We start from the raw sequence: 26,797 nt of genomic DNA on the forward strand, positions 1-26,797 counted from the left end.
TCTAAGTTTTGAAAGAAAGGTTGAAATAAACAGAGAAACAGGACAAACAGAAGAAGACTGAATTAACAGATCAACAAAGATGGCAACTAACAAATGGAAAAGTTCTCTTGTAATCAAACTATAGCAAACAGATGACACCATTACCATATATCTTAATGAGTAGATTGATTCTAAACATATATGTTAGGATACATTTGGTTGTTTAATAGTTTGAAATAAGGAGGATGAGATGGTTTCCACATAAAAGTGCTGGCCCTTTCAATGACATTTTCAAGGAATTATAAAATTCAAAATTAAAAAAAAATAGCACATTATAAAGCCACACCGTCAAATAAATAAATAAATAAGTGAAGACCAAACTAAGTCACTAAGACCTTTAATGATATAAAATAAGCATATAAATCTCAGAACAAAACATTAAAACTCATTCTAAAAGTAAAAATAAACTAGTGGTGTATTCCAAACAATTTAGATGAAGCGATAAAACAAGCCAAGAAATCAAATAAAATGAAATGAAATTGAATTACCTGGGACTTTGTTTTTCAAATTCACAACTCGATTGTAATTAAAGTAAAATGCCATTGCCATTAGGACATACACATCATTGAATAAGATGAGGACCCCTCCAACAGCTGAAAGTAAAATTTTCATTCATTAGTTTCAATTAAAAGTAAAGCACACAGATTTGCAGGGAAGCAAGAGATTTAATAAATTTAACAACAGCAATTTAATTTGACAGGACTTCCATACAGTAATGAAGCTAAAACTTAATGATTAACGAATTTTTGTAATTGAATGAATAAGATTCTCTGATTTTGGATAATTGAATGAATATGATTCTCTAACTCTTGTGAAAATATCAATTTTAAATAGGGTAGAGTTTCAAGAATTAAGCACATATGTATCCCAAGGCTGTTGATCATCTCTCTCTCCATAGTAGAAGTTTACTCTCAGAGGCGCGTTTAATTCTCCTTTAGTGAAAATCTTCATCTTGGGACAACCAATTATAGATAAATCTTCCAAAGATGGGAATTTGAAGGTGTAATTGGCAGAGCAGAAACTTCTGAGACTATCAGCAGAAACTTGTGAGACTATCCAAATCATACAGATACAAAATCTTCAATTTGGTGAAAACAATCTCTTCTTCAAAATTTGCTGCTCCATCTTCTTCATTTATCACCACCTCTCTCATTGCTCTGCATCCATATACCAACATTGATAAGAGTCTCTGTAGAGTTTGGAGTGACAGATTCGATAATGATAAACTCCAAATACTCGCCAAGATCGCAAATCAAACAACCAAGATGCAAAAAGAATCAATCCAGAACAAATCACAGAGACACTTAAGAACCTAAAAGAATTAAAGAATTAGCGGCAAAGACAAAAGAATTAACGTGGTTCAGCTAGCTTTCACTAGCTTACATCCACAGGAAAAACCAGGATCAAGTTTATTGATTTTCAGAAGATGATTACAGAGAGTTTTAAGAGCTAATAACAGAGTATTTCTTGAAGCCTTCTCACGAATCTTCTAATCACTCAATAGCTCTCACGCACATGCCTCCTGTTGCACCAGAAGAAGCTGTTTATAACAGCTTCTTCAACAAACCAAAATGAACCCAGAAACTCACGTGATTGGCATGCGTTATAACAGACTCATAACGACCTTGAGCAGCTTCTTCGAGCACGTGTTTCTCTCGTGCTTTACTTAAATTCCAGAGACAAAACAAATTGCTCTTCAAAACGCAATCAGCAATTGTCGTATTGTAGTTTACTTAAGCTGCAAAACGCAAGTCCAACTTGTCGTTTCAAATATCTTGATTTGCTTCACAACACAACAGTCGCTCTAGACTTTTTGCTGTGGAGGAGGTTGCTAAGCTCATCAAATTCCTTGCAACGAAGAACTAGAAGTTCTTTTAGGTTCCCAAAAGATACCGATGATGATGGCCATAGATATAACAGATTTTGACAATAATGTACATTTAGAATTTCAAGGCATTGAACAAAGGAGTCCAATTTGGAGTCTTGTTTCCACAATTGCTTCAGATGATTAAATTTGTGCAGATGTAAATGTTTTATCATTGTAAACTTCCTCGCATGTTTCTTCAAGTATCCTCCATTCGAAAATACCTCTTCGCATGAACAACGACGCCGTATGAGAGTTTCCAGATTATGAAATCTCTCAAGTAAATCAAGTGGAAAACAAGTTGAGTCATCATCCATTGTTTGTGGCAGTTTAAGACTGCCAAAAAGGTGTCGTGGGAAATCGCTTTGCAAAGTCATCCTCGGGTCTTTTCCACTTAATGCCCGTTCCTCCAAGTTGGGTAAGCTCTGATCATTATCAATCACGCAATAACTTATTAAGTCAATTCATATTCTCTCAAATAACTTTTAATGGCTAACACTAAGTTACGTTTAACGTAACATACATTCAGATAACGAAAATATCTGTTAGCACCCCTAAACTTAATGGAAACTACATTAATAGAGTTAAAAGAAATACTTTTAAATCTTAAAGAGGAAATAAAAGAAATTAAACAGGAAATAGGAAAAATAAAAATAGAAATGACTGTAATACAAATGAATCAAAAGAAAAATAAAAAATTAGAAAGGTTTGAAATAATAAAATCAAGAATAATTGGAACAAGTTTTAAGAAGCCCACACAAAAACCACAAGCAGGTAGTTATGATGCATGGTTTATGGACACCCAGTATCCTAAAATACTAAGAGCATCACCAAAAAACTCTTCAAATAAGATTTTATTACTTATTTGAAGAGCTACATCAACATTTAAGGCTCCAAAAGACACTCCAATTAAGATTCTTGAAATAAGAAATGATCATCTCTCTTCAAATTTGAAGAGTTACTTTCTCCCTCTTCAATTTATATTTTATTACTTTTTGTTGAAGAAAAAGAGAAATGTGTTTTAATTACTATTGACTTTTCCTTTAAAAAAATAGTTATTTATTTAAAATAATATTAACTCATTTCTATTTGAAGAGTCTTTTGGAGAACAATATCTTTTTTCACTCATCTATTTGCCACATAGGTAAGCAAATGAATATTTGAAGAGTAAAATTTATAGAGCCTTTTGGAGATGCTCTAAAAGAAACAGAAGAATTAAGAGCAGAATTAAAAAATAAAGAAAAAGGAAAAGAAAAACTAGAAATAAAAGAAACAACTCCTAGTGATTCAGATTAATGGAAAACACATTAGAAGAATTAACTGAAAAATTCAGTGAAATAAACCTTAGTGATTTAGAAGACTTTGAAAAAGAATATCATATAAAAATGAATACTTCTGGAGGACCAGAATTGAAACCTGACATAGGAGAACCAAGTCATAGATATGCAACAAACAAAAAGAAAAATAGACCATTTTTTGAGTATATACCACCCGTTAAAAATACTCCTTGGAAAAAAGAATATCAACCTAACAATGATAATTTAACACCAATAAGTAATGCAGGAACATTTTTAAATCTAGACTGCAAAATAAACCCCCATAAGGTTTTAATTGAATGGGGAATGCAAATGTGATTATTTTTTCTATATAATGGCTCTAAAGTCGATTGGAATGTAGAAACAGAAGAAGAAAAAATAAATTTATTCGCTGACATCCTCATAGCCAGTTTTACAGGTAATGTATTTAACTGGTGGAAAGGATTAAGTGAAGACACTCAAAGACTAATAAAAGATTCAACTAAAATAGCTTTAGCCAGAAGTAGAGGATTAGGAATTGAAAGAATAATCGAATATATTGCTAATGAATTCTTAGGAGAAAACTGGTTAGAAAATACAGAAAGAGAAACAAAAAATGAAAAATTAGAGGCAAGGATGAAATTAATAAACTTAACAATTTGTAACATGTGTTTCGTGAAAGAATATACCTGTGAATTTAGTAAATATTATTATACACAATTCTATAGCCAAGAAGATCAAAATATTTATAAAAATTTATATTATTCCAAATTACCATATCCCTGGAATGGATATTTTATAAATGAGTATGAGAAAAATAGTACTGCTAATAGATCTCCAGACACATTAGGATCTAGAATAAGGTTTTTGAATACAAGATTAAGTGAAATATGCATTCAAAGAAATTTAATGAAAAAGAGTAAAAATATAGGAGATACATGTTGTGGAAAAACAGAAATGCCAACCCAATGGGGTTGTTATACACCATATAAACGAAAAAGAAAGTTATATAAGAAAGAGAAAAAATATAAAAAATACAATAACTTTAAAAGAAAATATAGAAAACTGGAAAGAAAATACTATAAAAGAAAATATAAAAACCAAAAAAGAAAATTAGATAAATCTAAATGTAAATGCTGGAATTGTGGAGAAATAGAACATATTAGCACAGATTGTACAAAAAAGAAAGTAAGACTCTTAGAAGAAGATTTTGAAAATATAAAAAATGACTTAGAAGAAATAAGTGATATATCAGACTATGAAGGAAAAGAAGTTTACATGGTGAAAGAATTAGATGATGAGTCAGAATAAAGACGAAATTATAGAAAATGAAAGAATAGAAGAAATAGAAGAAATAGAAAAAGAAGAAAATAAAAGTGGATATAGTCTTGTTGCCACTTTTAATAATGAAAAATATAATAAACTTTTGAAAATAAATATGGAAAAACCAGAATATGGAATAATACATAAACTTAGAGATATGTTTAAAAGAAAAAGAATAGTATTACATGAATATTATGAACAAGAAAAAGTTGTTACAATTACACAAGCTGAAGGAAATATCAGATTCAGTTTAATAAATAAAAGATCTATAGATTTAGCATTAAGAAAGATAAAAAATGAATCAACAAAAGAAAAAATTCAATATGTATATCTAGCAGAAATTCAAATCTTAATAAAATCTCTTTTCAAAGAAGGCATAGATAGTCCCATAGTATTGTCACTACATGATCAAAGATTTAATGACCCTAGTACAGGACATTTAGGAACAATAGAAGGAAACTTATGTTATACTAAGTTATTATTCACATGTCATCCTAGATATTGTGTACATATAAAAGATAAAAATATAGATGAAACGCTAAGCTTACATTTTAAACTACTAAAAAGAAACTTAATGAAAGAAGGGAATAGAATAATGACAATACATTATTCTGCACTATATAGTTTTTGCAATTCAAATTACGGAGAAGTATATGGGAATAAGCCTTACATCGAAATAAATAAAGAATGTGAAGATATAGCAACATTCATAGAACCAACAATCCAGGAATATAAAATTCCTATAAACTATGAGCTAAACATAGATGACAAAAAACAATTTTTAGATATTGCTAACGAAAACTCCATAATCCCCATAAGCTTTGCAGGAAGAACCTTAGTAAGAGGAGGTTCATCTAGAAGGTTAAGTACTGATAAACAAATAACTAGATCTATAGTAACTAATAACGTAATAAAAATATTTGGACAATATTTTAATGGAATAGATTATACAACAAAAATACCTATATTGGTAGATACAGGTACAAGTCATAATTATATGAATCACACAAAAAATAAAGGACTCTTAATAAAAGAAAAAGAAATCCCGTATCAATATACTGATTTTAATGGTAATAAACATATTTGTAAACAAGAAGTTAAAGTCCCTATAATTATAGAAGGATTTAGAATAATAGTATCTTGCTATATAGATTCGTTCATGACCACAGACCCAGAAAAACATATAGTACTAGGAAATAGTTTTTTAAATGATTTAGAATACTACAAAATTGAAAAACATAAAGTAACTCTACAAATAGAAGGTAAAAAGATAGTATGTGAAACATGTTAAAACAAGCTTATATAAAATACCCTATGTCCGTATATATACAAATAAACATAACAGAAAAAGATATAGATACATGTGCCTTAATAGACGGCAGTGAAATAACGATTATGAAATCCTTTCTATCAAACCAATGGAAACCAAACGAGAAATTAAAAATCATTGGAATAACAGGCGATAAACAACAAGTAAACCAATCTTTAATAAACTTTGAAATACTCTTAGGTAGTAAGATAGTATGTATCAACCAAATATATCAATATGATGGTATGGATTGCGATATACTCCTAGGAAATGACTTTATACAATAATTCCAATATTATCAACAAACTACCTATATGGTCACTTTAAAAACCCATTGTAATCATATTCTTCGCATTCCTCGTGAATTTAAACCTTATCGAGTTCGGCCAGCCCAGCGTGGTGATACATTTATTTATGAAAAACATTATCTAATACAAAAATGACAGAGTTACAATATACAACTAGAAACAATAAAATCACAGCTTGAACAAGTCTATAAAGAAAATCCATTAGCATTATGGAAACCAGAACATCCTAGAGCAAAGATAGAATTAATCGAAAATAGAATAATAAGACTCAAACCTATGATGCACACAGAGGAAGATAGAGAAGAATTTAAAATTCAAATAAAAGAATTATTAAATTTAAAGTTAATTAGAACTAGCAACAGCCCACATAATAGCCCAGCCTTTATGGTTAGGAAAAGATCAGAACAGGTAAGAGGAAAAGCAAGAATGGTAATAAATTATAAAGAGTTAAATAAATACACAAAATTTGACGGATATTTCCTCTCAAATAAAGAAGTATTAATAAATCTTGTAAAAAATAAAACATACTACTCAAAATTTGATTGTAAATCAGGATTTTGGCAAATAATAACAGGCGATAAACAACAAGTAAACCAATCTTTAATAAACTTTGAAATACTCTTAGGTAGTAAGATAGTACGTATCAACCAAATATATCAATATGATGGTATGGATTGCGATATACTCCTAGGAAATGACTTTATATAATAATTCCAATATTATCAACAAACTACCTATATGGTCACTTTAAAAACCCCTTGTAATCATATTCTTCGCATTCCTCGTGAATTTAAACCTTATCGAGTTCGGCCAGCCCAGCGTGGTGATACATTTATTTATGAAAAACATTATCTAATACAAAAAGGACAGAGTTACAATATACAACTAGAAACAATAAAATCATAGCTTGAACAAGTTTATAAAGAAAATCCATTAGCATTATGGAAACCAGAACATCCTAGAGCAAAGATAGAATTAATCGAAAATAGAATAATAAGACTCAAACCTATGATGCACACAGAGGAAGATAGAGAAGAATTTAAAATTCAAATAAAAGAATTATTAAATTTAAAGTTAATTAGAACTAGCAACAGCCCACATAATAGCCCAGCCTTTATGGTTAGGAAAAGATCAGAACAGGTAAGAGGAAAAGCAAGAATGGTAATAAATTATAAAGAGTTAAATAAATACACAAAATTTGACGGGTATTTCCTCCCAAATAAAGAAGTATTAATAAATCTTGTAAAAAATAAAACATACTACTCAAAATTTGATTGTAAATCAGGATTTTGGCAAATAAAAATGGAAGAAAACAGTATCCCTTATACAGCATTTAGCACTCCACAAGGACATTACGAATGGATAGTAATGCCTTTTGGACTAAAAAATGCCCCTCAAATATTTCAAAGTCGAATGGATAAAATATTTAGAGATTATAGCTATATCATAGTCTATGTTGATGACATATTAATAGCATCAGAAACATTAGAAGACCATAGAACCCATTTAAAAGAATTCGTTAACGTATGTATTAGAGAAGGTATAGTATTATCAGAAAGAAAAGCAGTCATAGAACATAAAAAATAAAATTTTTAGGAATGATTCTTGATAAAAAAGGAATAAGACTCCAAAGCCATATAGGAAAAAAGATTACAGAATTCCCAAATAAATTGGAAAATAAACAACAAATACAAAAATTCTTAGGTTGTTTAAACTATGCAGAAGGATTCATAAAAGACTTAGCAAAAAAGAGAAATATACTCCAGAAACTACTTAGAAAAAATAATACTAAAGGATGGAACGAAGAACATACGGAAACTGTAATAAATCTAAAAGAAGAATGTAAAAACCTCCCAGCATTAAGGTTACCAGAAGAAAATGATAAGTTAGTAATACAAACTGATGCATCTGATTTATATTGGGGAGCAATACTTAAAACTGATATAAATGAAATTTGCTGATATACTAGTGGAACATTTAATCAAGCACAAGTTAATTACCCAGTTCATGAAAAAGAACTCCTTGCAATATATAAATGAATAAAAAAGTTCTCGTTATTTTTACTCCAGAAATAATTTATTGTAGAAACAGATAATTCTCAGGTAAGTTCACTTATTAGTAGAATTTTGCCAAATGAACCCCAATACAGGCGACTGCATAGATGGCAAGCTTATTTATCTTATTATAATTTCAAAATCATACATATAAAAGGAACTAACAATTTTCTTGCAGATTTCCTAAGCAGGAACATAGAATTCAGAGAATGAATGCAGAAGTAAATAAAATCATTTCTGTAATAAACACAGAAATACAAAGGCTCAAAGCTGAAGCATCAGACATGCTTGATGCCATAAATTACATAAAAGAAGCCACAGAGGCTCATGAGAAGGGAATACATTTGTTAGAGTCATACATAAACGACCTAACAAAAGGGCTTTCAATAAACACTAGCCCAATAGAGATAGGAAGTAGTAGTGGACCACTCCCACAACAAGAACCAGTCTCTGACCCATCATCCAGCCGAACCATATCCATAAGTGTTGAATCACCTAAAGCAACTTCTTCAAAAAAGTTTATCAAAATAAACAACACTCCCTCAGAAGAAGAAGAAAAACCTTCTCCACTAAATCCAAGAGAAGAAGAGTATAAACAGTTCTCCACATGGGTATACTCTACATGTACCCACAACAACACCATTTTCAAAGCCCCTGGCAAAAATATATATCCCAGAATGATAGCCATAAAAGGAGCAGATCCTCTCCTTATTGGAAAAATAGCAAAATACGGATATCTAGATTTAATATATCCAGATACAGACCTAAGAGAAATAGCCAGTTTAGATGAGCTATTAGTCAAAGAAGTCTCAAAATTTGCCCAAAAAAGGCCCATATACTTAAAATTTTACACTATTAGCCCAGAATACCACCAAAATGTCGAATACCAAGCATTTTACATGATCTCTGTAGGCCACCTCACAAAAAATTTTCAGATAGAAGTAGGAACTGAATATACAAATGTTCCTCAAATAACCAAAGCATGGATCAGAACCCGTAGAGCCCGAGGAATAAAAGCAATATGGAGTATTGCAAAAGACCTTTATAAAAGAAACTTTAGAACAATCATCCGATTCCAAAATTATATCCTCGTAACTTCTGAAGATAGCCATACACCATCAAATATCTTCTTGGAACTCATGAACGAAATCAGCACCATGAGATTCCCCAGCAGTAGTGAGACCATGCAGCAAGCTTATCAGCTTATGGAGATGAAGATGCCCGACAAATAAAGTTGTTCGTGGCAGACAAAGAAGATATGTGGCAGACAAGAAGATAAAAAGAAGATAAAAAAGTTGTACGTGGCAGACAAGAAGATGCTCGTGATAAAAAACAGAGAAAAAGAAGATGCTCGTAAAAAGCAAGAAGACAAGAAGACAAGAATTCAAGAACCTCTTGTAATGATAGAGTGATGATGTAAGCAGTGTGATCAGAAAGCAATAATGTAAATCAATAATGGGATCATCTTTTCTAATATAAATAGAAAGAGAAGGAGAAAGCAGAAAAAGCTTTCGAAGACATTCGATAACTCTCGATCCAAAAAATTCTCTGAAAAAGAATGAAGCTCTAAACACTCTCTTGCTCGAAATCCAAAATCAGTACATCATAAACCAAAAACAAAAACCATTAGAGAAAGAGACGAGAAACCTAACTTCACTCAATACCTCTTTAACAAGAAGATCGAAATCTATACAGTAAAGCCATCTGAGTCCACAGATCCCGCTGAGGCAGGAGGCCGTTAAGGGAACAGGACAACCAGGCTGCAGGTCACTGGAAGGAGATCAGAAATCAAAGAAGTAACAGTGAGCTAGGTAATAATACTCAACTCTTATCTCTTGGTGGTGGTTGTTGATGGTGGTTGATGGAATGATTTTTGGAGAAAGAGCAGATTCTTAAACTGAAGCAGATCTGTAATTAATTTTATGACATGAATCACAGAATTTACTTAGGAGAATCTAAAGAATACATGATAAACCCAACTACTAAAATAACTTATAATGAGTACATGATGATAATAGACTTCGATTTAGGTTCATTTAAACAAAGTTCTTATCTATTCAGTAAACAAGAACTTGTTAGAACAGAAGACCTATTAGCCATAGACCTTCTTAAGTTACCCCAAGAAATAAAAAGAAAAATTATAAATAACATTGAAACAGATAACCTAAAACATAATATAATTATGTTGACAATAGAAGAAGGAATAGATGTAGCAAAAGCCTATTTAGAGCAAAAAACTTATGAATCTGGACCTTCATATATCTATGATTCAGATAACGAAGAATTTGAAATATAACTGTGAAAGGTATATAGGCTGGGAACCTCTTCGGGTTGCGGACTACTAGTCCAAAGGGCGACCTGGATCGCTGTACCTAGAGGTAAAACAACGCCACGTACTTTTCTAATAAAAATTTAGGACAGATAAAGATAGATAAACATCAATTTGATAATTATAATCAATAATAATCCTGAATGGTTGATTTTGTTTTACTGCTCTTGTAATTTTATTTTGAATATATTTGTCTAGTCTTGTCATATTTTTATAATTCTGTTTGTACTTTTGTATTTGTAATTTTGTAATTTTATTTGTATTTTTGTAATTTGTATTTTTGTTTGAATTTGTAATTTCGTATTTTTGTTTTAAATACACACCTGAAAATGGTATCAGAGCCAGCAGAATCATAAGACATGGACCCTATACAAGCAATAGTAGATAGCTTATATACATTAAAGGTATATAATAAAGAAGAAATAAAAAATTTAATAAAGGCCATCAAAACTGACAAAAATAATATAAGAAATATAGAACTTGAGTTAACTCAGGAGCTTAGAGAAAGATTTATAGAAACAACAGGAGGAGAAATTTTAATAGAAAAGAAAATGAAATTTATAGATAAATTTATAAAGTTTTTAATATATTGGTGTAAAACAGAAACATTATGAATCAACAGGCTGTTAATGTAATACAGGGATTGGCAAGCTGCATAGATCACCTACTCTTAGGATGGGAAAATACAGTAAATGCATATATAAATCTAATAAACCAAAAAATAGATTTATTAGAACAAGAAAGGATAGGACTGGTAAATTTAGGACCAGAGGTCTATTATGAATTTGTAGATTTATATGAATTTGATAACCATATATTGCTGTTTAAAGAAATAAAATAAAGTTCTCGAAAGATTAAAAAATAGATGTGCAGGGATGGAAGAAGACAAATACATCCAGGATTATAAAAATTGGAAATAGAAAGAATTATAAGAATCCTTATGAAATTAACCAGGAGAATAAGACAAAATTATAAGATACAATCAACGTAAGTTAGAGGCCCCCACTTTTAATAATCCAATCATATACAGTGACTTTAATATAAATGCATAATATTTTACCAAAAAAAAGGGAAAAAATCGAATTAGAGGTAAAAGTTATTCTACGATTTTATTTTTTGTATATATCTTGCATGCTATTCCCAAAAGCAATCATAAACGGCCCTTAAAACAATTTTACAAAAGCGGCTGTTACTTATATCACCAACTTTGTTAGGGATGACAATGGGGAGGGGAGAGGAGGAGACCAATCTTGTAGTATCTATCCCTGATATTTTGCGTATATTCTCGTTCTCTCTCCATCCCCGACAAAATTACTTTAGGGAATCACCTCCTCTCCCTGAATAATAATATGGGATCTCCGTGGGTCATTGATCCCTGAATAACTGATATGTTTTTAGTTTTTTATTTTAATTTAATCATATTAAAATAAAAATTTAAATAAAAATAAAGTTTGATGATATATCTCACATTAGCATTAATCCATTACAAAAGTCACATTACAAAGTATAAATCACCACAATAATTATCTTCGTCAATTTTCAAAATCCTACAATAAAAAAAAAAGAAATTACTTTTATATCAACAATGAAATAAATAAAATAAATATAAATAAATACTTAATCAATATTTCTAATAAAAGTATTTACCTCTTGCGTCTCTTGCTCCTCTTGTTCTTCCTCGATGAATGTGGCAAATTGAAAGATAGCCTCAGATTTCAAATTTAAAACAATAAAAATAATAGAAGTAATGTAACTTATAAGCGAAAATATTAATTATTATATAATATAATTACAATGTAAAATAAACTCATACTGCCATTTTAAGCTTGTAGCTTATTTTGACAACACATTAAATCCTCCAATGTGCTTGAATGAAGCGTGTTACGATACTCTACTAATGGTGTTAAAAGTTGATTCAGAAGCAACAGTTGTAATTGGAATTGTCAAAATATCTCTAGCAATTCGTGCCAATATATGATACCTATGGACATTTGTTTTTAACCAACTCAAAATATTAAAATCTTTCATCTGTAGCATAACTTTCTCATCCAAATATTAATGCAGTCAATTAGGCCTAAAAGTTTAATAATATAATTATTTTGATATTTTTTATTTATACTAATATTTAATATTTTATAATTTACATTTTATTATTTATTTACAAATAATTTATAAAATTAAAATTAAAATTAAAATCAATAAATTAGGAGGGGATGAGGATTCTACTGTATCCTCATCCCTTTCTCGAATAAGAAATTGGGTAAAAAATTATTCTCGTCCCTTCCTTGAATAAGAAATTGGATAAAAAATTATCTCTTTACCCTCTCCGAATGGAGAAAAATTCCGAGAATCCCTATCCCTGCGGGGATTTCTGCCACCCCTAAACTTTGCAACAGCCAGTTGCTTTTGTGACCATTTATGTGACGGATAGACTGCTCTCACTTATGTTACTAATAAGCTTGGCAAAATCAGGGTCCGGTCCGGGCTTCTAAGCCCGCATGTGATAACTTTAATTTTTTTCTTCAATTTTTTCTTTCATTTCTCTAACAATGCAAATTTTAAAAAAGAAAATAGTCAAATAAATTCATTCAATCTCAAGCTTTAGAAAAGAAAATAGTCAAATATAAATATATAACATACTAACAATGCAAATTTTACACAAATAATAAATAAAAATTGTTTCAATCTACTTTATAATACCTAAATTCATCTAATTTCTAACCTAAACTCATTCAATCTATATAAAAATAAAATAAATTCAACAACACAATAGTCACACAATAAATCTAAATAACATCCAACATATCATAAAATTCATAATTATATATTTATATATAATATATTTATATATTTTTTTTAATTTATTAAGAAATCGGGTCTGAGTCTAGCTTCCTGGTTTTTGGTGTTGAGAATTTCAAATCCGGGTCTGGTTTTTTGTGTATGCGGTCCGGGTTTTACCCGACTGGATTGCCTGGGTTCGGTTCGGACGAGCTTTTTTGACGCCCTTACTAACGGGCTTTTTTGACGCCCTTACTAACCACGTGACGGTAGAGAGCCAATTGGCATGCTATTAGTTTAGAGTTATAAATTGGAAAATGAGACTCTTAGAGCATCACCAAAAGGCTCTTCAAATAAGATTTTATTACTTATTTGAAGGGCCACATTAATATTTAAAGCTCCAAAAGACACTTCAATTAAAATTCTTCAAATAAGAATTGATTCTCTCTCTTCAAATTTGGAGAGTTAATTTCTCCCTCTTCAATTTGTATTTTATTACTTTTTATTGAAGAAAAAGAGAGAAATACTTTAATTGTTATTGACTTTTCCTTTAAAAAAATAATTATTTGATTAAAATAATATTAATTTATTTTCATTTGAAGAGTTTTTTGGAGAATATTATATTTTTTTACCCTTCTATTTACCACATAAGTAAGTAAATAGATATTTAAAGAGTAAAATTTAGAGAGACTTTCGGAGATGCTCTTACAACATTAAGCACAACACATAGCACCGAACGGTGCGTTTAAAGGCAACTATAAAAGGTCACAGTAATCGACAATTGCAACACACACGTTCTCAACTACAGCACACGCTCTCTCCCTCACATTCTTCCTCACGCTCTCTCTGTTCTCCCTCACAACACACGGCTCTCTCTCTCCCCCCTCCAAATCCAACAGCCGTGGGTTACTCTCGCTCTTCGCCCTCCAAATCCAAGACCTATGGATGCATAATAGAGTAAATAGCAATTCCCATCCACTCTAGTAACAGAAAATGACAGCTTCTGTGATTGTGGTGAAAAGTTTCCCCTAGTAATGCTAAGTACAGCGAGGAAACCAGCAAGGAAACCATCAATTCTGTACACATATAGATGCCAAAAACAAGCAGTGAATTGCATCAGATATTAGTGAAGAATAATTACCAGCCGTAAACTCAGCTCCTTCGGTTGCTAGTGTACAATAGAGCAATAGGTTGTGTTTGGGGATGTTAGATGTCGAAATAATTGAGGCAAAATTCTTTTATGCAATAGTTGGCTTGTGTCGACTTTTGAAAGGAAACTTATTTTTGTGCTGTCAATGTTACTTATTTGTTAGTTTATTTCTTAGGTTTTGTTGTTCGGGATATTATGTATTGGATTTCATTTCCTTTTGCCTCTGGTATGGCCCCTAATAGAACTTGACGTAATTCTTTTTGGGATATGTTTTTCTGAACTAGAGATGACATCACTAGCATCTGGTCTTTCTCTTTGAGACAGCCGAGAGAGTGAGGTGCCGTGAGAGATGCAATCGATGGGGGGTGGAGAGAGGTAGCCGACAGTGAGAATGGTAAGGAAGAACGGAGCGTAGTGAGATTAGTGGATTGGTGAGGAAGAGCGTGAGGGAGAGAATGAGAGAGCATGTGTTGTGGTTGAGAATGTTGCAATTGAGAATTTACTGTGACCTTTTATGCTTGCCTCAAAACTCACCGTTTTGTGCTAACTGTTGTACTCAATGTTGTAAGAATATCGGAACTGTTATAAATTTGTTTCTAAATAGAAAACTCTTTTGTGGAGTCAATATTTTGAAAACCAAAGTCTCGAGTTCTTTCTCGTGCGTGCCTGGCCAGCATCCTAAACCTTACTGGTAGCCGGAGAATGGCGTAAAACGGCGGCGATCTTCTTCTTCATCTTATTCTCTCTGTCATCGTTTCAGGTAACCTTGTGATTATGAGTTTCTTCTCTTTCTTAGCTTGCAAAAATAGGTTTTGATTTCTTTAATTCGTATTGTAGCCATTAATATCAAATTTTGTCCTGCCGGCAATATTTTTTTGTTCCTAGAGGTTGAAGCCCTTCTGTTCTTGTTCCATTGGTGACTTTGCTCACTCAAATTAATTTTGTTCTGCAGAATTTACAAAGTTCAAATGGATTCGTTTGGATTACTATTGAATTTAGCTTTCATTTCAACATTCATTCTAATGTTTTACAATTATGTATTTAGATTTACTTTAATTTTATGTTTAAAGCTTCTGCAATGAATAGCTGAGCTTGGGTCTTAGTTTCATTTTCTAATTAACTTGTTTTAGTTTATCTTATATGCTCACCAAGTGCTTGTTATATTGTCTGATAGGTTATATAACATAGCTGATTATATAATAATAATGTCATGTTCCATTTTCAGAAATTATAATATAAAAGTTTTTACAATGGGGTGCATCTACAAACTGAATTGACTTGTAGAGTAAGAGCTTGGAGTAGTGTGCATTCTTGAATAAATGAAAGTTCATATTGTGTAAGAGCATGTAGATGTAAAGCATCATTACCATTTCTACCAAGTGCTTTCATTCTGTTCAGATGCTCCTCTTGAACTTTGGAAGGTGCCTCATTCAAGTCCTAGCTATAACTAATTGCTCTGATTAATTAAGTTCATATGCTAGCTGAAACAGATTTAATTAATTAATTAATTAATTGTGTATGTACTAATTATATTGAAAGTATATGAAGAAATTGTTTAACATGAATGACTTCTAAATGACTTAAAAGCCTAGAGGATATGTGAAATAATGCTCATTTCACTTGAACGAGCCTATTAATACTTGTATGTCTATGATTGTCAATATTGCTTAAGTGTTTCAGTTAAGTGGTTTACCTAGCAGGGAAAAAAATTTAATGGAAAACCTTAGAGTTTTAATAGAAATATAGTTGACTATGCAGATATAGTTATTTTACGGTATATAAATCATGTTGTCCTATTCTCAATGTCCTACAACCTATTTTATTTTATATAGTCATTCATTTTACGATGGTTTTTTGTGTTTATGAGTATGGAAATAGTGGGATTTGGTGTACCTTAGCATCTTTCGAAAATTCTCTTTAAATGCGGCAAACAGAAATATACATATAATCAAGTTTCTTAATCATGTATATTAGGTTTGGGTGTGAATGTTTTCCTATTCTAGTTCTAGGCAAAGTTTCTTCATTTTGGTCTTCAGATTTCCAGTAGGTTAAGCTAATCAACTATCATAACTGGCTAGCTAGTTATTGCCTGCCTTGTCGCCATTACCGACGCCATTACATTGCATGGCATAGGGAATAGTAACTATGTGATTATTGGTGATTTGTTGAGCTTATTATTGACCAAACAAACATATTCGCCTTTACCCACAACTTGGTTTGATTAGTTACTGGACAATAAAGAGCCTTAATCTATGCATTGGCTTTCTTATTTTTATTTGGTTTTTCTTTCAACAATATTGTTGATTTCTTATATCATTGGCTATTTAATGAAGCTAATTAAAACTAAGGCTTCGGATCACTTTCTTCTAACAACAAACAAATGAGGATAACCTATCTCCTCTAAGCAAATTTTTCTAATATCCTTGATTTGTTAGGACCTGGAGGCCTGAAATCCTCTAGATTTTTTTAGCACTGCCAATGTTCCTTTTATTCTGAAAAGGAAAAAAAGGTTATATCGTTTATACCCTAACAGTAAAATGGCCTTTGACTTAACATGCCTTCCTGAGGATTTGCAAGATTCACAAGCAGCCTAGCCACCCCCCAACGCAAAAAAAATAAAAAAAATAAAAAACTAATAAAAATAAAAAATAAAACAACCCAAATAGGAAGACTTTGCAACATTCACAACGTGGTTACATTTAAGTTATTAATTGTGTGTGTGTGTACTAGTTATATGTTGATAGTATAGGAAGAAGTATTTTAACATGGATGACTTAAAACTTATTGCTCAGTAAACATAGTCTGCATCAGTGCTAGAAAATGTATTTATTGTTTGTATTTTTTATGGTTTTGATTAAGAAATGAAATGTGAAAAAATGCTACATTGTATTAGGAATAAATTGAAGAGATTTATGATATTTATGTGTTATTCAAGTTTCAGATTCAATTTTAAACTTTTGATACATGCATTGAAAGCTTAAACTCCTTTAAGAAGTTATTGATAGACACATGTTTTATTAGTGTCATCTTTGGATGATAGTGAGGATCTTATGTCTATTAATAATTCTTGAATTATCCAGGCTCGGACATTTTGGTAATGCATAGTTTTCTATGGTAGCTAGTACCTGAAATTTTTTTCCCACTAAAAATGGGCTTTTCAGTAGCTGCTCCTCATATTCTGGGTGCATACTAGACGAATGGGTGTCGTTTTGTTTTGGGATAACACATAAACACTCATATATCTATGTCATGTACTTGAAGAACTATAGGGAGATGCTTCCGAAATTTCTATAAACGTAGAGGAAAACTTTAGATACTTAAGATTGAAGAAACTTATGCATTCTTGAGTGGGATATAGAGGACCACTTACCTTTTGTAATATGAAGGGAATGTTGGATATATTGATGGGAGTGGAGGAGCTGAGTGGGATGAATGTAATCGGTTATGATTTTGCTGAGTTGACTTGGTTTTGAGTCTTGTAATTTTGTTTATAAATGGAGTACTATCTCCAATGTTGGTTTATAAATATTGTTTCAGCTGGCTGACCTAATTTTTTATTTCTAGGTAACAGGCTTTATATATTCGTAATTGATAGCCAAGTGAAGTTCTCAGCAGTGGGTGAGGATATTTCTTTACAGAAGGTATTGGAAACTGTTTTTCACATTAATTAGTATTGTATACATACTTTAATTTCACATCTTTTTCTCTGATTCTTGTGGCTTTGCTTGCTTTCATATATATAAACATTCTAATGAGATTAACATAAAATTGTATAATGATTTTTTTTAATTATAAATTGCGCGCACACGAAAATATCTTGTTTAGTAGTAGAAATGAAGAACTAAAATGATTTATTTAACTAATTTTTCTAGTGCATTAAAAGGAGATAGTCATGGACAAGAGTTGGGTTGGTTTGCCAAATAGATATCCAAGTCATATACTGATGGGGTTGAAAAATTTATAGATTTTGCATTTGAGAATGTTGTTGGTGATAAAAGAATTTATTGTCCTTGTAAGAAGTGTCGTAATATCGATATTTCATTATAAGGGAAGTGGCAAGAGACCATATCATTACAAATGGCTTTTGGTTAAAGTATTGAAACTGGATATTGCAGGGTGAGCCATCTTCATCTTTGAAATCTAACTAAGAAACAGGTTAGTCATGACTCGGGTGCTGATGATAGTATGGTTGGAGTGATACACGATGCATCACATAATCAAGTGTTCAAGTTACACACAGCATTGTTATGTTATGGACTATCAGTGACTTTCTAACATATGCCAACTTGTTTGGGTAGAGTATTAAAGGTAAATAAGCATTTCTTGTTTGCCAACAAAACACTAGATCTAATTGGTTGATACATAATAGAAAATTTTGTTACTGGGTTACGGTCGATTCTTACCAACGAATCATAGGTTTCGAAAATATAGTGTCTTTTGATAAAACTAGGGGGTAGGGATAAGCGCCTTCTCGGTTGTCTTGAACTGACGTGAAAAAGCAGGTGAATAATATATTTACTAAGTATAAGATTGAAGACTTGAAAAGAGGAGAATGAATAAAATGAAAGAAATGATAAGATTACTTGGAAGAAGAAAAGCATTTTTTATGAACTAACGTATTGGGAGTTCAACTTGATTCATCATAATCTTGATGTCATGCATATGATCTACTTTCTTTCATTTTCTCACCTCCCAAACATCCATTATACAATAAAGTTTTTTTAGATTTTATTGTTTCATAGAATTATATTTTGCATATGATGAAATAACTTAACATTTTAGTATTCATTTGCATATAATAATTATAAGTAAGAAAAAATATTTGTTTACAATCACTACTAGTTTTATTGTCGTGATTACAAATAAATTGCTCAAATTTTCTGCTTCAGCTATCAAACCTTTTAGCTGCTTCCAGACATGAAGAAATTAAACCCATAATTTCTAGGTACAATTGCATTCGTATATGCCATGATACATATGATATGATTAGAACCAAAAGGAGAAATAAATTTTTGGGACTTATTGTGATGGTGATTAATCTTTTTCTACCTTAACTTTGATAAGGTTATAATTAAATTTTATATGATTAAAGTGGTCAATGGTTAAATAAATAAATAAATAAAACAGATGAGGATGGACTAATGAAATGACCCACCCCGAACTCCACAAGGTGAGTCTATGTAATATCGTCTTACTTGACTGATAATAATCTAATTAGTAAGGATTTTGCCGAAAATTTGATAGAGTCTCCACTTTGAATATAACATTTCCAACCTGCAAATGTGTAAAACAAGCACTCTCAAATAAATCAGTATACAACCAACTTCATTGATCAACCTCCTCAACTATATTACTGAATATTACCCAAAATATCTACAAAGTATCAAAAGATTATATTATACCTACTGTTGACATATATTAAACTATTTTTAATCACAAAAAATATTAAAAAATTATATAATCCAAAAAATAAGAAATCAAAATGCCCTGACAATATAATCTATATCTCCTAGTACCATCACATGGCCAAATTTCAAAATACTATAGTTGCTAAGTCAACTGGTGTCTTGCAACCTCCTGAGGGGTGGGAGCGAATTATAACAAAACGGGTGAGTATAAAACTCAGTGAGCTCGGTGAGTGGATAATAGTTTTTGAAAATAACTTACCATAAATAATTATACCACTTTTATATATGATTTTATCAAACTATATGTAAGAAACATGAATAAATTATTTAACCTTTGAATCAAGTAATTGACATTGAAAAGAATACATTAAGAGGTGCATAATAATCATGGAAATTGTATCACAATATAAAATACATGATTATGAAATTATCACAAAACAAGTACCTAAGGGAATAATCTTGTCGTACCTAGAGCTCATACGGGCAATGCAATGACATATTCTCTAGGTACTGTCATCCTCGGAGCTAGCACCGGTAGATCAATGAAGTGTCATCTTATATATCTTATCATATCTTTGCATGCATAAACTAGTCCCCAAAAGACAAAGGTGTCCAAGCACATAATCCAAGGCCTCTATGAGCCCCAAAGGCCCCTATTTCATTTGTATCTTAGTAACTGAATCTTTGTTATCATCATATTTCATGCATAAGCGCCCAAAAGGCAAAAGTGCCTAAATAGACGGCCCAAAGCCTCCCTGTGTGTTCAGACGGGCCCCAAAGTCCTCTCATCTCATCTGTATAATTGTAATTGGAGGGGAAGGGCATTGTTCAACGAGTTTGAGAACAAACTTATATATATACACACATAAACATTTTAATCATACTTTAAACTCTTATTTCCTTTTCATTACATACTTTAAATTTGATTTTCTTTTCTTTATATTACTCTCATGTATATACTCAAAATCGATAATAAAACCAATAATCATACTTTTTAATAATAAATATCAATACTTAAATAAAACCTATTTCTAGAAAATCATTAGATCGGAGCATTAAACACTTATTTCCCAAACCTGCTTTACTATACTTTAAAATCATAATAAAATATGAAAAATAGGTTTTGCTTATTTCACTCACCGTGACGATACTCAAACTCGGCTATCATTAATGTCTGCAGGATGGGTCTCACTCACTATTCCTCCTAAATCAAGGATACGACATAATTACTTTCCATAAATGTGAAATACAACTAACTGTATGTAATATACTCGAAACGAACATCTATCCACAATATGCTACTCCTATGTCTGTAACGTTACCAAAAATACCCCCAAAATCATAAATTGTCAAACAACCCTCAAAATCATAAATTACCAAACTATCCTCTATAAAATATTATTAAAATATCCACAAAGTCAGAAATTAAAAAATTACCATCAAAATATAAATTTATCAAAATGCCTTTGTTGGTCAATGGTGATCGGGAGTCAAGTGATGGTGGTTGGAATGGTCAAGATAAATGCTTTGGACCACGCTGAATTTAATGGTGGCAAATTGACCATTTCTGGTGACATGGGTGATTAAAAATTGTAGAGGGTGTCGTGAGGGAGAAAACTAAGCAGTAGTGTGCCACAAGTTCGACGAAATCCCATCGAATCGAGGTGGTAGTACCAAAGCTCTTCACATTCTTGATTGGTGGTCTTTTAGCAGTTATTTAGTGACCATGATGGTTGGGGAATGACTAGCATTGGTTAAGGATTCGATCGATACCTTCTGTTGTCGATAGAGTGGCCGAAAATAGTAGTTAGCGGCGGGTGGGGTTTCAAGTCTATCAGTTAGGTTGATAGCTCTTCCTCTCTTTGTTTTTCTCTTCCCCTCGATTCCGTGTCATAACAAGTTTAAACTAGTCCAAACTCGAACCATTTAACAAGCGTGTCAAATTTAACAACCCACACATTTATTCATGTTGAGTAATTGAGTCGTGTCAAATCTGCCAATAACAATTATAATAATGACTTTTAAAACTTCAAGTCAAAGAGGAGGATAAAATAATGCATTTGATTAAACATAAAATGCATATGTTACAACTAATCACTATTCAAAATATTAAGAGTGGAGTAGCAAATGTCAATTTATTTGGTTGCAGTCAAATTTATCCTATGATAAATAGTGATTATTAAATAATATATAGATCTATTATATAGTCAATTAATAATATATATTAATGAAAATTTAAAAATAAATTATTTAAAAAAGTCAAACTAGGTAATGGACTTAAATGTGAAAATTTAAAATAATTTGGAGTTATGTGTTAAAATATTGAAACTTTGTCATTTTTTAATGTGCAAGCAAATAATAGGGACTATAGACTTAATAAACTATTAAATCCATCTAAGCCACTAAGCTACGTTTATGTTAAATCTAATGGTTAGTAATAGCTAATAAGAAAAGGACAAAAATTGGGGTATGATGTCACAGGGACACCATAGTCGGACCCATTATTAATGTTTAGTACAAGTATTTTCTGAAATAACAACTACATAATTATTATCTTATGTATCTAATGAGATTATTAATTTAGTATATTAGCCCAAGTTAGGAACGTAAGATTTTGTTATTTAATCAAGTATATTAATTTATAAAACATTCATTTATTGAGATTTTATTGTATATTACATTTGCACACTTTCTTTTTAATGTGAAGTAAAAACTAATGTTACACATGAACTTATTGCTGACAACATTAGTACATAATTGCTGTCATAAGAAAATTTATCAATCCAGGAATTTTGGATTTTATAAAGTCTTTACAAGTGAAAAGAGTAGTTTATAACATTGTAAATGTGACCTCGACCTGGAAGCGAACTCGGCTGTCATAAATTGATCAAAGCCACACTTAACTTCTACTACTACTTGCATTGTTACCACCGTCTTCAGCCTTCTGCTTTGCCCATTCAAAAAAAAAAAAAAATTATATAACTTTTGTCAGCCAACAATTATAATAAACTAAAAACATGTCCAAAGATTCAAAAAAAAATTTTTCCCTTTTTTTGGTTTTAGCTCCTCTGACATATCAAATCCTATTGCCGTGAAAAGTTTCCCTTGCAGCGCATAATTTTGCCACAGCATCTCTCATCTCCATTCGCTCAGTTGGAGACTCCATTGAGCAGGAAACCCCAATTCCAATTACAGCAGACAAGCATTGCTCAGTCCTGACTCTTATCTCTCCATCAGTATTTCTTGCAATTTCCTCAGTTAGAAGTGAAGGCTCAACAATATTCACCACTTCTTCTGGCAAAGCCCTTTTGGCAAATTCATGGAGAGTTAAGCCATCATTGAACATACTGTCCGTGGGCCGCTTTCCTGTGAACATTTCTAGCAAAAGAATTCCGAAGCTGTACACATCACCTCGCATGGAGACTTCGCCACCCGTACCGTACTCTGAAAAAAACATGTTAGATATATTACTCAGTTAGTTGCCACATATACGAGTTCTAACAAACAGCAGATTAATTCAAAAAATGTAAAATTACAATATCAAAATATCTATCTAAAGAGGAATATATATAATTACCTGGAGCTACATAACCGACTGTTCCTTTTATCCCAATTGAGCTTGATTGAGATTGAGGAGCAGTCACCCACATGGGCAACCATGTCATGATCAAAAAGAATATTGCTGGGCTTTAGATCACCATGAATTATTGGTGGTTGACTGTGGTGGTGGAGATACTCGATTGCAGAAGCTACATCAATGGCTATGTCCAGTCTTTGAATGAGACTTACATTGCACGCTTCTAGGTGATCATTCCTCTGATGCAACCACTCCTCTAGACTTCCGTTTTCCATGTATTCGTAAACGAGAGCCTTGAAATCAGCTCCTTTAGAATCAATGCTTGAGCAAATAGTGATGATTTTAATGAGATTCCGGTGGCGAATATTTCTCAAAGCTTCACATTCTGCTACAAAACTCCTGAAACCCCCTTTCTGATTAAGATTGATCACCTTCACAGCAACTACCATTCCATTTTCACTAAAAATTCCCTTGTAAACAATGCCAAAGCTTCCTTGACCAATCATGTTTGATGTTGAAAATTCATTAGTTGCCTTCCTTAGCGCCGCGTACGAGACAAATGGGAACTTTTGTTCTATTAGCAACGAATTAGAATCTTTGTGTGCTGATCTCCTTCTTCGAGCATAAACAACAAGAAAGCATGCTGATAAGATTAAACATGACATAATGACTGGAAATATCACTTTGACTAGGAAAGTAACTTTTGATTTTCTTGATCCTTTCAAAGGACATGATGGTAAATGCAATTCATCCAACCCTCCACAAAGATTCTCATTCCCAACCAGTGAAATGCTTGTCTTATTGTGAAAAACTCCTTTTGCTGGTACCTGGCCCTCAAAATGATTGTAAGAAAGATCCAAATATTGCAAGAATGGTAGATTCTCAAGATATTCTGGAATCTTGCCGGACAAATTGTTACGGGATAGATCTAACACTTTCAAGCTTTTCAAGGAAATCAGAGAAAGAGGAATCCTTCCTCCAAAGGAATTGCCTTGCATATAAAGATATTCTAAGCTTGTACAAGCACTTAGAGTCGCAGGAATCTCACCAAAAAAATGGTTCATGGAAATATCTAATCGAGCGAGATTCTTCAAGTTTCCCACCCGAAAAGGAAGATAGCCACTGAGAAGGTTATTAGACAAATCTAGTTGAAATGAAAGGGTCCTTATTTCAAGAATTTGTTGTGGCAAAGTTCCATTAAGCTTATTGTGAGAGACAATCAATTCCATCAAATTCTGACAACTTCCGAGGGATGAGGGGATATTTCCTTGCAAGTTGTTGAAGTCCAGTGCAAGCTTTGTTAGTAGTGTTAGATTACCTAGAGAGGAGGGTATGTTCCCTTCTAAAGAGTTTCCATACAGATATAGTAATTGTAAGTTTTAAGACTACCGATAACATGAGGAATAGTGCCAATTAATTGGTTTAAATGTAAAGAAAATAAATTTAGATTGACAAGATTTCCTATCCCAAGAGGTATGGTTCCAGATAATTTATTCTCCCCCATGTCGATTATGGTCATTGTTTTTGAGAGATTGGCTATAAAATGCGGCAGGTTTCCTCCAAATTGATTCTTACGTAACTCAAGCCATTCCAATTTGCTACAGTTTGTCAGGGAGAATACAAAATCAAGGTCATTGCTAGCCTCAGCTCCTAAATTATTAGCCTCAAAACTTAGCCAAGCTAGATCCGAAAGACCGTTAAAATCTATGCTCACTTTTCCTGTGAAATGATTTTGTCCAAGGTTAAGCTCTATGAGATTTGAAGCATTGGACAATGAATGTGGGATAGGTCCTGTCAGATTGTTTTGAGCTACAATAAGAGATTTCAGGTTTGGAAGATTGAAACCTATATTAAGGGGAAGAATACCTTCGAGTCTGTTTGACGGTAGAAAAATCATCTCAAGCGATGAGATGTTGTAAATTGAAACAGGAACCATACCGGAGAAATTATTTTCTTCTACGTTAAGAAACTTTAAGCTTCTTAATTGACCAAGACTTTCAGGAATTCTCCCGTGCAGTGTATTCTCTCCAACATCAAATGCCTGCAGAGCAGAAAGATTCCCAATGGAAGCAGGGAGCTGTCCTCTCAAATGATTGACAGCAATGGACAGTTTCTCAAGCTTCGACCAGCTGCTGTAACCGATATCAGCTGGAATTTCTCCCACGAGGTTGTTTTTATGGGATAAAAAGTTGATGAGGTTGGAGCAACGGGACAAATTTGTTGGTATTTTCCCTGAAAAAGAATTATTTGCCACGACTAGAGTTTCAAGTCTGGAAAGACGACCAACCTCATCCGGAATTTCGCCATCGAAATTGTTGTCTCCCAGGTGGATTAACTTGAGGAAGCTAAGATTGCCAACATAAGGAGACAAGGTACCTCCTAGACTTTGGTTCCTCAGATACAACTCGGTTACCCTTTGATGCCGACGACCACAAGTCACTCCTGTCCACTGGCATAAGTTTACAGAAGTGTCCCACGAACTTGTTACTTCTAGTGGATCATGGAACTGTGACTTTATAGCAAGTAATGCTAGACGATCTGTCTCGTTTGTGTGGACAGAAAAGCTGTGTGAACTAAGCAACAAACTGAAGCACCATATAAGAGTTGCAAGGCTGGTAGTGGTAGTAAAAATGGAGCTAAACATGTTTAGCGGCTGCAGGGTATAAGATAATAAGACTAATGAAAAGCGTGGCGTGATCGTTGAAGTTCATGTGAAGGGTTTTTAAAGTCGAAAAATGAGTGTACGGTAAAATCTCTTTATAGTTATAATATGAAGAGTAAATTATTTTTATGAGAAGGTTATAATTTAATTAAGGTTTAGTTAAAAAAACTTATTATTTTGGTATAGTTAACCTTAGTGCAAGTGACATAGAGATAAAGTATGCTTTATATTAATAGTCAACTGCTAGAACACGTCAAATTGAATATATAAACATTGACAAAAGAGATAGACATAATTTCAAAAAGCTATCATAAATTTTTTACAATATAAAGGTAGTTATTATTATTTTATGGAGGCAAGTTCATGAAGAGGAATTTAAAAAAATTTAGACTGTTACAATATAAAATTTAGGGCTTGTTTGGGATTGTTTTTGGGAGACTCAAAAGATATTTTGAAAAGTTAAAAATTAATTTTAATATTTGATATATTTTTTAAGAATTAGTTTTGAAAAAATTACTCTATCGTACAATAGATTTTAAAAAGTAAAGAATAGTTTTTTAAAAGATGATTTTGAAAATCATTCTTATATTGAATACAAGTTTATATATATTCTCATTTATATTATAAAAATTCAAAATTATCCTTTTTAATTAAGAAGTAGAATCATTAAATTTTAAAAGATATTATTACTACCACTTATA

At 31.9% G+C, this 26,797-nt stretch overlaps 2 protein-coding genes across 2 annotated transcripts; both read right to left on the reverse strand.

Annotated features, from left to right (window-relative positions):
* Window positions 1-22,933: 22,933 nt before the first annotated feature.
* On the reverse strand, window positions 22,934-24,663 carry LOC18043056 (putative receptor-like protein kinase At3g47110). Its single transcript, XM_024183654.1, has 2 exons — window positions 23,454-24,663; window positions 22,934-23,301 (listed from the first exon to the last, which is right to left on the reverse strand). The coding sequence occupies exons 1-2, from the start codon at window positions 24,661-24,663 to the stop codon at window positions 22,934-22,936; spliced, it is 1,578 nt and encodes a 525-aa protein (XP_024039422.1).
* A 113-nt stretch (window positions 24,664-24,776) lies between these two features.
* Window positions 24,777-26,078, reverse strand: LOC112098047 (putative receptor-like protein kinase At3g47110). Its single transcript, XM_024183655.1, has one exon. It carries the CDS (start codon window positions 26,076-26,078, stop codon window positions 24,777-24,779), a length of 1,302 nt encoding a protein of 433 aa, XP_024039423.1.
* Between the last annotated feature and the right edge of the window lie 719 nt (window positions 26,079-26,797).

The sequence above is a fragment of the Citrus clementina genome, unplaced genomic scaffold, assembly GCF_000493195.1.
Source record: "Citrus clementina cultivar Clemenules unplaced genomic scaffold, Citrus_clementina_v1.0 scaffold_5, whole genome shotgun sequence".
Classification (NCBI taxonomy): domain Eukaryota; kingdom Viridiplantae; phylum Streptophyta; class Magnoliopsida; order Sapindales; family Rutaceae; genus Citrus; species Citrus x clementina.

What these genes read in the sequence shown, in the direction of transcription:
- LOC18043056 (XM_024183654.1), bottom strand. Translation starts at nt 24,663, where the DNA reads ATGGAATTGATTGTCTCTCACAATAAGCTTAATGGAACTTTGCCACAA. An exon ending in CAATTGGGATAAAAGGAACA is followed by an intron (nt 23,302 to 23,453) that starts GTCGGTTATGTA and finishes TGTTTTTTTCAG; the next exon opens with AGTACGGTACGGGTGGCGAA.
- LOC112098047 (XM_024183655.1), bottom strand. Translation starts at nt 26,078, where the DNA reads ATGTTTAGCTCCATTTTTACTACCACTACCAGCCTTGCAACTCTTATA.